The sequence below is a fragment of the Mobula birostris genome, chromosome 12 (assembly GCF_030028105.1).
Source record: "Mobula birostris isolate sMobBir1 chromosome 12, sMobBir1.hap1, whole genome shotgun sequence".
Lineage (NCBI taxonomy): Eukaryota > Metazoa > Chordata > Chondrichthyes > Myliobatiformes > Myliobatidae > Mobula > Mobula birostris.
The window spans coordinates 34,616,368-34,632,396 of NC_092381.1; the positions used below are offsets into that span (position 1 = coordinate 34,616,368).

Consider the following 16,029-nt stretch of genomic DNA (forward strand, 5'->3'; position numbering starts at 1 on the left):
CTTCCCTATGGTCCACTCTCCTCTCCTATCAGATTCCTTCATTGCCAGCCCTTTACCTTTCCCACCCACCTGGCTTCACCTATCACGTTCTAGCTGTCCTCCTTCACCTTCCCCCACCTTCCTTTCCCGTCCTGATGAAGGGTCTTGGCCCGAAACATTGACTGTTTGTTCATTTCTATGGTTGTTGATTGATCTGCTGAGTTCCTCCAGTATTTTGTGTATGGTGCCGAATTTGTTTAGCCTCCTGAGCAAATAGAGATGCTAGAGAGTTGTCCTATCATCATGGTAAGACCAGGACAGGTTATTGCTGATGTTCACTCATGGGAATTGAAGTAGTCCTTCTGAACTGTTGATGTAAATAGGAGTAGGTTCACTGTCCCCCTCATGAAGTCAGTGACCAGCTCTTCTGTTTTGCTGACACTGAGGGAAAAGCCGTTCTCGTGACACCAGTTCTCTATCTCCTTCCTTTACCCCAACTACTGACGTTGAGATATGGCCCACTACAGTGGTATCGGCACCCAATTGCCCACCATTGAGAATATCTACCATAAATGCTGCCTGGTCAGGGCGAAAAGCATTATCAGGGATGCATCTCACCCTAACCATGGACTTTTTACTCTCCTCCCATCCGGTAGGTGCTACAGGAGCCTCCGCTCCCACACCAGCAGGCACAGGAAGAGCTTCTTCCCTGAGGCTGTGACACTGCTGAACCTCTCATCGCAGTGCTAAGCCGTATTGCACCCATATTGTACTGTCTCAGTACTTTTATATCTGTGTGCTGTAGCACTTTTTTTATTTGCAGTCATTTTGTAAATAACACTATTCTTTGCATTTCTGGTCAGATGCTAAATGCATTTCATTGGCTTTGTATCCGTACTTGGCACAATGACAATAAAGTTGAATCTAATCTAATCTAATCATCTGCAAATTTAAGCAGAATCTGGCCACAGGGACTCGAGCATGGGGCCTCAGAATGCAGCCATGTGAGGTGCAGTATTGATTGTGAAAAATTCTTTCAAATGCTATGGGAGAACTTGCATGAAGACAGATTTCCATAAGTCAGTTCTTCCATAACCTGGGGAGCGACCCCCCCCCACAAGAAAAATTACAGCAATAACTATTGAGTAGCTTTGAAAACATAGAAACATAGAAACATAGAAAATAGGTGCAGGAGTAGGCCATTCGGCCCTTCGAGCCTGCACCGCCATTCAGTATGATCATGGCTAATCATCCAACTCATAACCCTGTACCAGCCTTCCTTCCATACCCCCGATCCCTTTAGCCACAAGGACTACAGGACTCATGGCTACTAAGTTAATGAGCCCTGGTCCTAATGAAAATCAGAGGAAATCATCAATAAGAAACTTTTAAGATTTTCTTTATCTATGCAGAGTTTGTTTGAATGCTGGAGGCTGCCTAAATGAGGAGCTAGTCACTCTGCAGCAGTAATTATTCTGTACCAAGTTGGGTCCAAATGGAGAGCCAAGTCATAAGTTGGCAGCTGGGTGACAGAAATATGCCACTTTTTCAGGTGGGCAACAACAATGGAACTTCAATCAGCACAGTCTAGCAAATATCATTCTGTGAATGGAAATGTCGCAGAATGTATTCAATCAATGCTTCAGCTGCTTGGGCTGTTTGCCATTCTAACTGGATTTATCATCTTGCGCTGTACACTGCACAATATTAGTATCAAAACCTTACTCCTGCCATGACAACAAGAAGTGGAGCAGAAAGATCAATATTAGGAAATGGTAGAGAAGGAACACCATTGATTAATGGTGCACTAACAGTCAGAACTCTTTGGCAACAGATTGTCCCAGGGCAGCCTGCAATGCTTGCCATCACCATACGTACTGAACTATCCGACAGCTTCCCTCGTGTGGACCATTCATCTACTATAAATATTAACATTTTGCCAAATGCAGAAAATGTACTCCTATAACTTCATTCCACTGGCATAAAATAGTTAAAAGCAATAATTGTGTGGAATGCTTGGTGTGCTAGGAATGTGCTGCCTGGCTTGGGGGTGAAGGCAAATGGGAAAGAGGTATTCAAGATGCCAGGAAATGGAAGGATACAGACATTAAGTAGGCTGAAAGAATTGGTTTAGGTGTGCAGTTTATTTAATTCAGCACAACACTGTGGGCTGGAGGACTGTGCTATGCTCTCGGATCAATAATTAACCATAACTCTAATCGTTGAGCAACCTCATGGCAGCCTTTTGTTCTCATTATCATATGCTCATGCAATAACAAAGTTAGAATCAAATCTGATTTATTATCACTGAATTATATGGCATGAAATTTGTTGTTTCACAGCGATAGTACAGTACAGGTATAAAATTACAAAAAATCACAGAAATAAACAGTGCAAATACCTGCATCCCCAGTGCATGCTGCTCGGGAGATAAAGGGTTAATGAGCTTCTATGGGAGATATTCAGATGGACAAGTGCTTACAAAAATATTTCCCTTCGCTTTTTATAATCTTAGCAATGGTGTTGTAGGAGACCCACTGTCTATTGGACTCTACCAGAGTCACAAATGTGTTTTTGATATTTGCACTGTCTGCAACAGCCAATTCCCCATTCCAAACCATTTATAAGTTAACTATTATACTTACAAAAGGCTTCAGAAAAAAATACAAGAGCTTTTTCAGTAAACTAGGCATAGAGTACGTAGATACTTGAGTTCTTAAATGTGGATCGATAATGTCTCCTTTACTAGAAAATCCAAACAATATTTAGTGCCTTTAGTATTATTTTCAATGTGTGCACTAAAAATAGATCATTGAAGATAAAGACACCAAGGTTATTTGTGATACTAAAATATATTTTTCTTGGAGGCTACAAACGATCAACCAATTCAAAAATTATGGATTTATGGTGATTGAATGAATACATTAGGTTTGTTTTTACTCTAAGTGAATTTTTGGCCTGTTTTGAGGTATGGATCTAAGTTGACCTTCTTTCTCCTATAAACCAAAGGCACATGGACAAAAAGTAACTAGTGTGTGTTCAGAAAGAGATTGCGTAGAAAGAGTCCAGACTCATTGTATTTGAGTGACAGTAAACTTTTTCAAAATATACAAGTGTCTGAGATATGATACCTTAAATGGCCAATTTTTTTCCTATATCTTATAGATGAAAAGTGGAAATTCTGGAAATACTTCACCTTCAACAGACCACTCTCCACAATTTCTGCCATTATCAAAGATTCCTCTCTCCTTCTTTCCTCTCTTTCAGCATGGGTCCACTCTTCGATTCCCAGCAAACACAGTCACACTTACCCTTGAAACTGCAGACAATGCAATACTTGTTCTTTCATATATTTCCATTCCACTATCTAGTGACCCAAAGAGGCTTTCCAAGTAAGGCAGCCATTCACTTGCACTTCTTTCAATCTGGTGTACTGCATCTAGTGTTCACAGTGTGGCATCCCCCTACAGGGGAGAAACCAAACACAGACTGGTGGATCACTTTGTGGAGCTCAATCTGTGGGAGAGACCCTGAGATTCCCATTGCAGGTCACTTTAATTCCCCCGTCCATTCAGTGAGCAAACTCGAGGAAAAGCACCTCATCCTTGCTACTTTTTAGGCTCAATATTCAATCCAGCAACTTCGGGTGATACAACTTCTAGGTCTACATTAGTCATCCATTATTAGCTTGGCTTTTTTTTAAATCTCTCTGGGACTGTGGGACATGCCCAGCCTGATCTGTTGAACAGGTTCCCACACCCTGCATTCCCACAACTTCCACATTCTTTTGCCTATGTTCAGGAAGACGGCAGGAGAATGAGGTTGAGAGGGATAATAATTCAGCCAGACTCAATAGGCCAAATGACCTAAATCTGCTCCAATGTCTTGTGGTTCTATAGTCTTCTTGCACTCCAACTCATCTTATAAACTCATTGCTATCTCCATAACCTTGTTTACAGATTATCCCCATGCATACATTGGCTTTACACTTTGAGTGATAACCCACTCCACCCCTCAGCTTTAGAAGTTTCTTTTATCTCCTTTTCACTTCTGGTGAAGTTTCTGACCTGAAACGTTGATTCATTTTGTCTTCCCATTCACGTAGCTTGTCCTGCTAAGTATTCCCAGCATTCACAAAAGGCACGAGATGAATTCAGTGGGTCAGGCAGCATCATGGAGGGGAATGGGCAATCAATGATGCTGGTGGAGACCCTTCAGCTGGGAGATGTAGAATTGAATGTCGAGTTCAGCTGAAGGGTCTTGACCAGCACCACTGATTGTCCATTTCCCTCCATAGATGCTGCCTAACCCACTGAGTTCCTCCAGCGTAATTTGTGTTGCTTCAGATTTCAGCATCTGAGGTCTCTTGTGACTCTATTTCTATGATTTTCTGTTTTGAAGGAATTGCTGTTAAGAACTAAAATCATAGAGTCAGAGTACTACAACGCAGAAACAGGACCTTTGGCCCATCTAGTCCATGCCAGCATTGTCTTCTGCCTACTCCCAGCTACCCACACTCGAACCATAGCCCTCCGTACTATTCTATCCAAACAGCACAGTAGCGTAGTGATTAGCACAATGCTTTATAGTTTGGGTGACAAGGGTTCAATTCTCACTGCTGCCTACGTTCTCCCTGACACTGTGTGGAATTTGTTCCAGTGTTCTGCATTCCACCGACAGTCCAAAGATGGTAGGTTAATTGGTTATTATAAATTGTCCCATGATTAAGCTAGGATTAAATCGAGGAATTATTGGGCATCATGGCTCAAAGGGCTAGAAGGGCCTATTCCATGCTGTAGTTCAATAAATAAATAATCTCTTAAATATTACATTTGAACCCACTTATATCACTTCCACTGTTAGTTCATTCCACACTCGGACAACCCTCTGAGTGAAGAGGTTCCCCTTCAGATGCCCCTTAAATATTTTACATTTCCTCCTAACCTCTAGTTCCAGTTTCAATCAACCCAAGGGGAAAAAGCTTGCAAGCATTCGCCAGATCTATACTCCTCATAATTTTGTACGCCTCAATATGATCTCCTCTTATTGACTCAGTGGAATAAAGTTCCAACCTATTCAACCTTTCCCTGAAACTCAGGTTCTCAACCCCCAGCAATATCCATGTAAATTTTCTCTACACTCTTTCAAACCTATTGATATCTTTCCTCTAGGTGGGTGAATAGAGGGAGCTAAAAATCAGACAGCATATTAAAGATATAAAAATCATTAAGAAACCAAGGAGTTGGTATATTTCTGCAGTAGCAACCATTATATCACCTTATAATTGTTTTCTGTCTTCCATTAAGACACCAAATTCACCCTGAGGGCTTTGCTCCAACCTATCTCACAGATTACTAAAGTATAGCTATTGCAAAAATTTGTTGTGCAAAAATGTTAATGATTTCATTTTTTCTATACTGTTAATTCAAGTGCACTGAGGTTACCTACAGGTTTTCCAGGAATGTAGCACCACTGTCCGCAAGAAGCCCCTGAAATATTATTTCATTCATTGCATAGAACGTTCTTGGAGGCGTAAATGATATTAACTGGAAAGCGGGAGAAACAGAAAGTAAATTGTTTGGTGTATTGAAAATAAAACAAAGGCTTAATAAGTCAAATTGTGTAATTGTCCTCCTATAACTAATGGTCTTATGGTCTGTAGGATTGGTAAAAAGTAGCTAAAATAGATTAAATATTGCATAGACAAGGCATTCCTGTTAATGATTGTGAATCAGCCTGGATAACTTTGCTGCTCTATCTCATAAGATTGTTGCTATGAATCAGACATATTTGTTAGAGATAGCTACCAAGTTTGCAGATAAAAGTGAGATTTATGCAAGAAATATGAAAGTGGGAAATAATATATTTCTGCAGGGATATTTAGATATTAAAATCCAACTGATTTTCCTTAGACACCATTTTCATACGTTCATATTTTAAAAGGTGAATTTAACAGCAACTTTTCACACGCACCGTTAAACATCACATAAATAAAACAAAGAAACATATTTTTCAGACTTTGACTCATTTTGAGGTTGAGGAAATAGTGGGGTGAGGGAGGAAAGGATATGGATGAATTAAGAGGCATACTTGAATTAAAATACAGTAAATAAAAGTAAGTAACTTCTTAATCCTCTCAGTAATTTCCCTCTTTAACTTCCCTCTAGCTCTCGGAATATCTCCATTTCCCTTACACATCAGTAAACACACCGTGTGCCCAGCATCTGTCAGCAGTTGTTTAGTCTCCAACACGGCACGCTTCATGCTCTGGGAGGGGATCCAATATCCATCGCTTTCAAAGAAACCTATCTTCAGTGGCTTGGTATCAGCATAGATCTTCAAATTAATTTTAAAGAGATATGTTAGAGAGGCATTTTTTCATGATTTTGTTTTGACTATTAATCCAAAATTTGTAATATCATAAAAAGCAAAAAAATATTCAGAAACAACAGGAATTCTGCAGATTCTGGAAATTCAAGCAACACACATCAAAGTTGCTGGTGAACGCAGCAGGCCAGGCAGCATCTCTAGGAAGAGGTACAGTCGACGCTTCAGGCCAAGACCCTTCGTCAGGATTAACTGAAGGAAGAGTGAGTAAGGGATTTGAAAGTTGGAGGGGGAGGGGGAGATCCAAAATGATAGCAGAAGACAGGAGGGGGAGGGATAGAGCCAAGAGCTAGACAGGTGATAGGCAAAAGGGATACGAGAGGATCATGGGACAGGAGGTCCGGGAAGAAAGACGGGTGGGGGGGGGGGACCCAGAGGATAGGCAAGGGGTATATTCAGAGGGACAGAGGGAGAAAAAGGAGAGTGAGAGAAAGAATGTGTGTATAAAAATGAGTAACAGATGGGATACGAGGGGGAGGTGGGGCCTTAGCGGAAGTTAGAGAAGTCGATGTTCATGCCATCAGGTTGGAGGCAACCCAGACGGAATATAAGGTGTTGTTCCTTCAACCTGAGTGTGGCTTCATCTTTACAGTAGAGGAGGCCGTGGATAGACATGTCAGAATGGGAATGGGATGTGGAATTAAAATGTGTGGCCACTGGGAGATCCTGCTTTCTCTGGCGGACAGAGCGTAGGTGTTCAGCAAAGCGGTCTCCCAGTCTCGCCAATATATAAAAGGCCACATCGGGAGCACCGGACGCAGTATATCACCCCAGTCGACTCACAGGTGAAGTGTTGCCTCACCTGGAAGGACTGTTTGGGGCCCTGAATGGTGGTAAGGGAGGAAGTGTAAGGGCATGTGTAGCACTTGTTCCGCTTACACGGATAAGTGCCAGGAGGGAGATCAGTGGGGAGGGATGGGGGGGACGAATGGACAAGGGAGTTGCGTAGGGAGCGATCCCTGCGGAATGCAGAGAGAGGGGAGGAGGGAAAGATGTGCTTAGTGGTGGGATCCCGTTGGAGGTGGCAGAAGTTACAGAGAATAATATGTTGGACCCGGAGGCTGGTGGGGTGGTAGGTGAGGACCAGGGGAACCCTATTCCTAGTGGGGTGGCGGGAGGATGGAGTGAGAGCAGATGTACGTGAAATGGGGGAGATGCGTTTAAGAGCAGAGTTGATAGTGGAGGAAGGGAAGCCCCTTTCTTTAAAAAAGGAAGACATCTCCCTCGTCCTAGAATGAAAAGCCTCATCCTGAGAGCAGATGCGGCGGAGACGGAGGAATTGCGAGAAGGGGATGGCGTTTTTTCAAGAGACAGGGTGAGAAGAGGAATAGTCCAGATAGCTGTGAGAGTCAGTAGGCTTATAGTAGACATCAGTGGATAAACTGTCTCCAGAGACAGAGACAGAAAGATCTAGAAAGGGGAGGGAGGTGTCAGAAATGGACCAGGTAAACTTGAGGGCAGGGTGAAAGTTGGAGGCAAAGTTAATAAAGTCAATGAGTTCTGCATGCGTGCAGGAAGCAGTGCCAATGCAGTCGTCGATGTAGTGAAGGAAAAGTGGGGGACGGATACCAGAATAGGCACGGAACATAGATTGTTCCACAAAGCCAACAAAAAGGCAGGCATAGCTAGGACCCATACGGGTGCCCATAGCTACACCTTTAGTTTGGAGGAAGTGGGAGGAGCCAAAGGAGAAATTATTAAGAGTAAGGACTAATTCCGCTAGACGGAGCAGAGTGGTGGTAGAGGGGAACTGAGTAGGTCTGGAATTCAAAAAGAAGCGTAGAGCTTTGAGACCTTCCTGATGGGGGATGGAAGTATATCGGGACTGGACATCCATGGTGAAAATAAAGCGGTGGGGGCCAGGGAACTTAAAATCATCGAAAAGTTTAAGAGCGTGAGAAGTGTCACGAACATAGGTCGGAAGGGATTGAACAAGGGGTGATAAAACCGTGTCGAGGTATGCAGAAATGAGTTCGGTCGGGCAGGAGCAAGCTGAGACAATAGGTCGGCCAGGACAGGCAGGTTTGTGGATCTTGGGTAGGAGGTAGAAACGGGAAGTGCGAGGTGTGGGAAGTATAAGGTTGGTAGCAGTGGATGGGAGATCCCCTGAGCGGATAAAGTCGGTGATGGTGTGGGAGACAATGGCCTGGTGCTCCTTAGTGGGGTCACGATCGAGGGGTAAATAAGAGGAGGTATCCGCGAGTTGTCGCTGTGCCTCAGCAAGGTAGAGGTCAGTACGCCAGACTACAACAGCACCCCCTTATCGGCGGGTTTAATAATAAGGTTAGGATTAGTGCGGAGGGAGTGGAGAGCAGAGCGTTCGGAATGAGTGAGGTTGGAATGGGGACAAGGTGCGGTGAAGTCGAGACGGTTGATGTCCCGCCGGCAGTTAGCGATAAAGAGATCCAGAGCAGGCAGAAGACCAGAGCGGGGTGTCCATAAAGAAGAGGAGGGTTGAAGATGGGAGAAGGGGTCATCGGTGGGGGTGGAAGAGTCCTTGCCGAAGAAGTAGGCTCGGAGACGGAGACGGAGACGGCGGAAGAAAAGTTCCGCATCATGGCGAACACGGAACTCGCTGAGGTGTGGGCGAAGGGGGACAAAGGTGAGGCCCTTACTGAGGACAGAGCGTTCTGCCTCCGACAGTTGAAGGTCGGAGGGGATGGTAAAGACCCGGCACGGATGAGAGCTGGGATCAGAGGGGGGAGGGGGAGGCTGGGGGTGTCAATGGAGAGGGGAGGGTTGGGGTGAGAGGAAGATGGAGCCTCTGAGTACCCAGGAGCTGACGGTGGGATCTGAGGGAGACGGGGTTGCAGAGTATTGGTGGGGGAAGGGGAGACGGGAGTCACAATAGCAGCACATAAAGACCCAGCCTGGAGTTCGAGGCTGGAATCTTGAGAGCTGGGATCAGATCAATAACTGACTGAAAGTAAAAATAAAAACTTATAATATGCCTATTTTAATCTTCTGTTTGGAGGAATGTACACAAAAAAACTTATCAAAATTATATGCTGATCGTTCAGAATTCAGCTGTGGTCTCACTTCACTAAATAATAAAGTGATTTGTCTCAGGTAGTTAACATTGAAAGCCACACTTTATCAATGACTATTCTTTATATGTACATGATATTGTATTGATTCTTTCATATGTGTAAAATCCCAGAGTAATATAAAAAGTTAATAGCTTGGATTATAACATGTCTCTATTGGATTTTGTTTCTTATTCAACATTGTTTAATGTCATTTCCAGAATACAAGTGTAAAGGAGAATGAAATAATTGTTACTCTGGATCTGATACAGCACAAAAAAACTAAGATAAAGAACACAATAATAAAAAAAACAATAAATATAAATGCATAAGGTAGGTTAAATACATCTATTGATTGTATGTCCATAAAGTGATGTCAGCACACTTTCAAAAGTCTTTAATGAAACTTTTAGTTTTATCCTTGCTTTCATATATCGCACCACTAAGTTCTTTGCATATTCTATTTATTTCATTTGAAGTTTTTTAAAGTACTTAATACTTGGAGAGGACTATATACATGCCAGCATTTATAGCTTTGTACGTTACCATGTCATCAAAGGGAATGGGTGGCACAGTGGGGTCCAACTCAAACATTTCCTCACACAACAGAGCCTTCATGCAGTATGCCAAGCTATCCACATCCCTGGCTAGTGGGCCAACAGACGATTCAACTAGAAAATATGAATCACTCAAAGATAGCATTGAACAAGATACATTTCACCTTGTGTTTTCAAGTGTGAATGTAAGAACATAAAACATAGGACATTATAACACAGTACAAGCCTCTCAGTCCACAATGCCGAGCTAATCTTTTAATTTACTCTAAGATCAATCTAATCCTTCCCTCCTCCATAGCCATAGACTTTTCTATCAACCATGTGCCTACTTGGGAAATTGATATTGGGTGATAAGGAAATGGCTGAGGCATTGAACGACTATTTTGTGTCGGTCTTCACAGCGGAGGACACGTCTAATATGCTAAAGAATGATGTCATGGACGAAGTAAGAGGTGAGGACCTTGATAAAATCACTGCCACTAAAGAGATAGTGATGAGCAAACTAGAGGGCCTGAAGGTAGATAACTCCCCTGGTCCTGATGGGATGCATCCCAGGGTGTTGAGGGAATTGGCGGAGGTTATAGTAGACGCATTAGTAATCATTTACCAAAATTCTCTAGACTCTGGGCAGTTCCCGGCAGATTGGAAAGCAGCAAGTGTCACACCACTTTTTAAAAAAGCACGTAGGCAAAAGACGGGCAACTATAGGCCAGTTAGCTTAATATCTGTAGTCGGGAAAATGCTTGAAGCTGTCATTAAGGAAGAAATAGCGAAAAATTTAGAAAGCAGTGGTTCCAGTAGACAGACGCAGCATGGATTCAGAAAGGGCAGGTCCTGTTTGACAAACTTACTGGAGTTCTTTGAGGACATAATGAGTGCAGTGGATAGAGAGGAACAGGTGGATGTCGTATACTTGGATTTCCAGAAGGCATTCGATAAGGTGCCGCACAAGAGACTTATAAATAAGATATGGATGCATGGAGTCGGAGGAAGTGTATTGGCATGGATAGTGGATTGGTTAACCAATAGAAGACAGTGAGTTGGTATAAATGGGTGTTTCCCCGGTTGGCAGTCAGTGGTGAGTGGGGTGCCGCAGGGGTCGGTGCTGGACCCGCAGCTGTTTACCATTTACATTGATGATTTGGAAGAGAAGACTGAGTGTAGCGTAGAGTTACACTAAACTGAGTGGAAAAGCAAATTGTACAGAGGATGTGGAGAGTCTGCAGAGGGATATAGATAGGTTAAGTGAGTGGGCCAAGGTCTGGCAGATGGAATACAACGTTGGTAAGTACAAGATCATCCACTTTGGAAGGAATAAAAGAAGAGCAGATTATTATTTAAATGGTGAAAGATTGCAGCATGCTGTTGTGCAGAGGGACCTGGGAGTGCTTGTGCATGAATCGCAAAAAGTAGGCTTGCAGGTGCAACAGGTTATTAAGAAGGCAAATGGAATGTTGGCCTTCATTGCTAGAGGGATTGAATTCAAGAGCAGGGAGGTCATGCTGCAACTACAGACATCCCACCTCTCCCGGAAGTTCCAGGAGTCTCCCGCATATTAATAGTGGCTCCCTGATGCCCACAAATTATATGCAATATCACGGAAATCAATTTTTTTGAGAGCGAGCGAGTGAGAGCGCGAGAGCGACCATGAGAGAGAGAGAGAGTGCGCCAGAGAAAGCAAGAGCAAGTGAGAGTGCGCGAGCGAGAGAGCGAGAGCAACCACGAAAGAGAGAGAGAGCGAGAGAGCGAGAGCGCTCCATGGCAGTGTTCCAAAAAAAGAAAATATAAAACATATGTCACCCCAGACTAAACTAAAGTGTACTCCTGCCTAATAGGGGTCAAAATAATGACAGTGTTGCTCGCTGCGCTGTTTGCCACAGTGACTTTTCTATTGCCCATGGTGGGCTAAAATGTAAAAGACATGTTGAGGTGAGTTTAACAGGTGTCATTCATTCATTAGCATAGCTAATATTATTTAAACTAGCTGGCCGGCTGCTAAGGGCTACTCTATTGCAGACATGCCACCTCTCCCGGAAGTCTCCCGAAAATTGATGGTGCTACCTCCCTGAAATGAGTTTTTGCAGGGTGGGATGTCTGCAACTGTACAGGGTACTGGTGAGGCTGCACCTGGAGTACTGTGTGCAGTTCTGGTCTCCATACTTGAGGAAGGATATACTGGCTTTGGAAGCAGTGCAGAGGAGGTTCACCAGGTTGATTCCACAGATGAAGGGGTTAACTTATGAGGAGAGATTGAGTCGCCTGGAACTATACTCTCTGGAATTCAGAAGAATGAGAGGGGATCTTATAGAAACATACAAAATTTTGAAAGGGATAGATAAGATAGAAGTAGGAAAGTTGTTTCCATTGGTAGGTGAGACTAGAACTAGGGGATATTGCCTCAAGATTCAGGGCAGAAGATTTAGGATGGAGATGAGGAGAAACTGTTTTTCCCAGAGAGTGGTGAATCTGTGGAATTCTCTGCCCAGGGAAGAAGTTGAGGCTTTTTCACTAAGTATACTTAAGATGCAGTTAGATCGATTTTTACATAGCAAGGGAATTAAGGGTTATGGGGAAAAGGCAGGTAGATAGAGCTGAGTTTACGGACAGATCAGCAATGATCTTATTGAATAGTGGGGCAGGCTCAATGGGCCGGATAGCCTACTCCTGCTCCTATTTCTTCTGTTCTTGTGTTCTTTTGTTTCACCAGGTTTAGTAGCTAAGCCACACATGAAGGCCAGGACCTGGACTTGTTGGCAGAGGCCATTTGAGAAGCAACACCATTGGAAGCATTTAATGAACAGTAGGAGCTTACCCTCACCACCACAACTAGCTATAACAACCTTAAGGAATTAATCTTGTTGGGTATCATCTTCTACACTTCTATCAAGTAACTTCTCATCCTTCTTTGCTCCAAAGGATAAAGCCGTACCCTTAAGTAAATTATCATATAATTTTGGCCTATCAGTGCACTAGTGAGAGGCAATAGGAACAAGAATGACAAGGGCGAATAATGTTATTACAGGTAACAGCAAATTAACAAGTTATTACTAAACTTGCAGAATGGGCATATAACAATCAAATTATTTTCAGTATTATTAAATGTTAGGTAGTAATTTTTACCTCATAGAAAATAAAATTGGAAGATAGCTGTCAAAATGGGGAAAGAGGATGAGTAAGGTTTAGGTATACATATACACCATTTTAAAAAGGGTGCAATTCAGTGTTGAAAGGCAATGGGAAATAACCTCAAAAAGTCATGGAATTAATTTCTAGAAAGGTAATCTGAACTTTTAAATTGATTAAACCACAATTGTAGTTATTATGAAGAGCACATAGGGGTTGATTTTAGAGGACGCAAAATAAATATACCAAAATTATACTAGAACTAAGTGGTTATATCTTTTGGAAATGTTGAATGTGATCTTTCTGATACAAAAAATTATGAACGTGGCTTCCTGACACATGGACATGCTAATTAATGCCAATATTTTATTTATAGTGAATTACTAATGTCAACTAATTGGCCAGGCCATGGATATCCTTACAAATTGAAAATTTCTTTGCCTCTCCAACTGGAGTTTTTTTTTGTGTTTTCCAGTTGTCCCAGACATTCAGAATCAGGAAGGGAATAATGAATGAATAATTCAGCTGACCACAGAAATTAATCTCTATCTTGCATTCACATCATGACGATATGGAGGCCATAACCCTAACCAATTGGTCTGTAACAGAACCAAACACTGTTGTTCAGAGCAGTGTCAAACAAAGCGACGTCATTGCCCTGAACTTGTTCAACTTTTTCACTGCAATGCTGCAGCTCACCTCCAACAAACCACCTGCGGAAGAGGAACAGACAGGAAACTCTTGAACTGTCTAGGACCAAGGTTACCCAAACTTCAGCAGTTAATTGTAGATAATGTTTGTACTTACACACCCTAACCCTAACCCATACAGTGATCAATAGTTCTTTGATGATGTATTTAAGATATTTGATGAAAATAATGGAGCTGAAGTTCAAAGTTCAATCTATTATCAAACAACATACTGTATATTTCATCATTATTATCCTGAGATTCATTTTCTGCAGGCATTCACAAAAAATGAATCTCAGGGTAATATATGGTGACATAAACTACCCTATGTATATATAACTTAATTAGCCTTTTACAAATTGAAATAAAGTATCAGTGATAAAATAGTTATGAAATTAGCCAAGAGACAATATCAGAGTTATACTGAATGGTTTTTTAAGCACTGGATAAGCTACACTGAAGCAACCAGGCTTCAATATTAGGATATCTTTTTCATTTTTGTATCTTAATGTCTGAGATTTGGAAATGTTGTGCATAATTTCCAAGTCTGTGAATGAAACCTAGAATATGGTAGGCTTTAAGTGGGGTAGTAACAAACTTCAGGGGACAGAGAGAAAGCTTTAGCAGACTACAACTGACTGATATGTAATGCAGAGGATTATGAAGTGGTGCATTTTAGCAGAAAAGCTAAGCATTAGTATAAGATACATTTTAATTAGATTTTATACTCAGTGATATTTAGATTTGGATGTGCACAAGTATTTTAAGGTTGCTAAAGGAAAAAAAAGGGAGATTTGGAGCCTTCAGCAGCAATGCATACAAGCTGGGTAGGGTTCAGATGCTTCACTGAATCGCACGTTAGGAAGAGTATCCAGAGTCTCAGAGAAGGTACACAGAAGATTTTCTGGAAAGGTATCTGGATCAATTAAAAAAATGCTTTTCCTCTGTGAAGTGAAAGGGAAGGGGAAGATTCTGTATCCTATATCCTTTACATAAATGATTAATTTGTAGTTTCATAAAACATACATTTTTTTAAATATTCATTTAGAACATAGAACGGTACAGCTCAGGTACAAGCTGAAATTAAACTAATGCCATCAGCCTGCCCACGATCCATATCCCTCGTTTCTCTGTATGATCATATGCCTACCTAAGTGCTTCTTAAGTAACTGCTTCCACCACCAGGCCTGGCAGTGTGTTTCAGGTACCTACCAGTCTCTGTGTAAAAGACATATCCCTCATGTCTCCTCTAAACCTTCCTCCTCTCATCTTAAAACTATACCCTGCAGTATTTGGCATTTTTACCCCGGGAATTCGACTATTTACCCTATCTATGCCTCTCATTATTTTATATACTTTCATCGGGTTTCACCCCGACTTCAACATAAGGGTTATGTTGATTGGTGGTTGAAGCAGTTTGGTTTGATGAAAACAGAGAGTGTGGCAGTGGGAGGGGGGAGGGGGGGGAAATGGTCATCTTATCCCCACTCTTAAGAATAATTCTGGTTTTGTCTGGCACATTGGCATAATATAATTCATGTAGAGAAGAAACTCACCCGTTCTCTGTCCAGATGTATTTACTGTCAAACCCCTTTTGCTGCATGAAGTAAAAAACATATAATTTCCTCAACTGAAGGAAGAAATTTCTCAAATATTTCCATTTTAGTCAATAGATGTGCCTGCATAAAATTATTTACTCTGTAATCTGCAAAATTATCATCTAAAGCTAACCTCTTAAAATACTGTCAGTTAGAGCCACACAGCACAGAAGACAAGCTCTACATTCCCAACTTGTCCGTGCTAACCCAATTGCCTGCATTTGGCCCATATCCTTCTAAAACTTTCCTATCCCTGTACATCTCCAAACATCTTTAAACTGTCATTACTAGACGCACCTCTAACACTTCATCTGGCAACTCGTTCCATACATGCACACCCTGTGTAGAAAGTGGGTGGCGGGATGGAGATTTGTCTCTACCAAAGAAGGTGCAAGGTGCTCCTTCCCTCCACTAGCCAGCAGGACACCCTTGGGGCAAGGTGTAGCACCTGCTTAGCCCCAGCCTCCCCTGATCAGGGCCACGTGAGGCCATGGGAGCAGGTTGTGGATGGTTGTATGAGGAGCTGGTGCATATCACAAGTCCTGGTTGCTAAGCAACCACAGACGCCAGGCAGACAATCCCTGAAGAGTATTGATAATGGCTGGGGTCACCCGACTTGTAAAGACACTGCCTAGAAGAAAGCAATGGCAAACCACTAATGTAGAAAATT

At 42.3% G+C, this 16,029-nt stretch overlaps 1 protein-coding gene across 1 annotated transcript in view; it reads right to left on the minus strand.

Annotated features, from left to right (window-relative positions):
* LOC140206297 (fatty-acid amide hydrolase 1-like) overlaps positions 1-16,029 on the minus strand; it is a 56,541-nt gene that overhangs the window by 17,253 nt on the left and 23,259 nt on the right. The window contains exons 6-10 of the mRNA XM_072274628.1: positions 15,318-15,358; positions 9,939-10,063; positions 6,190-6,315; positions 5,428-5,525; positions 2,625-2,724 (exon numbers count right to left, since the gene is read on the minus strand). Of these exons, the coding sequence (XP_072130729.1) occupies positions 2,625-2,724; positions 5,428-5,525; positions 6,190-6,315; positions 9,939-10,063; positions 15,318-15,358 (490 nt within the window). The remainder of the gene's footprint in view (positions 1-2,624; positions 2,725-5,427; positions 5,526-6,189; positions 6,316-9,938; positions 10,064-15,317; positions 15,359-16,029) is intronic.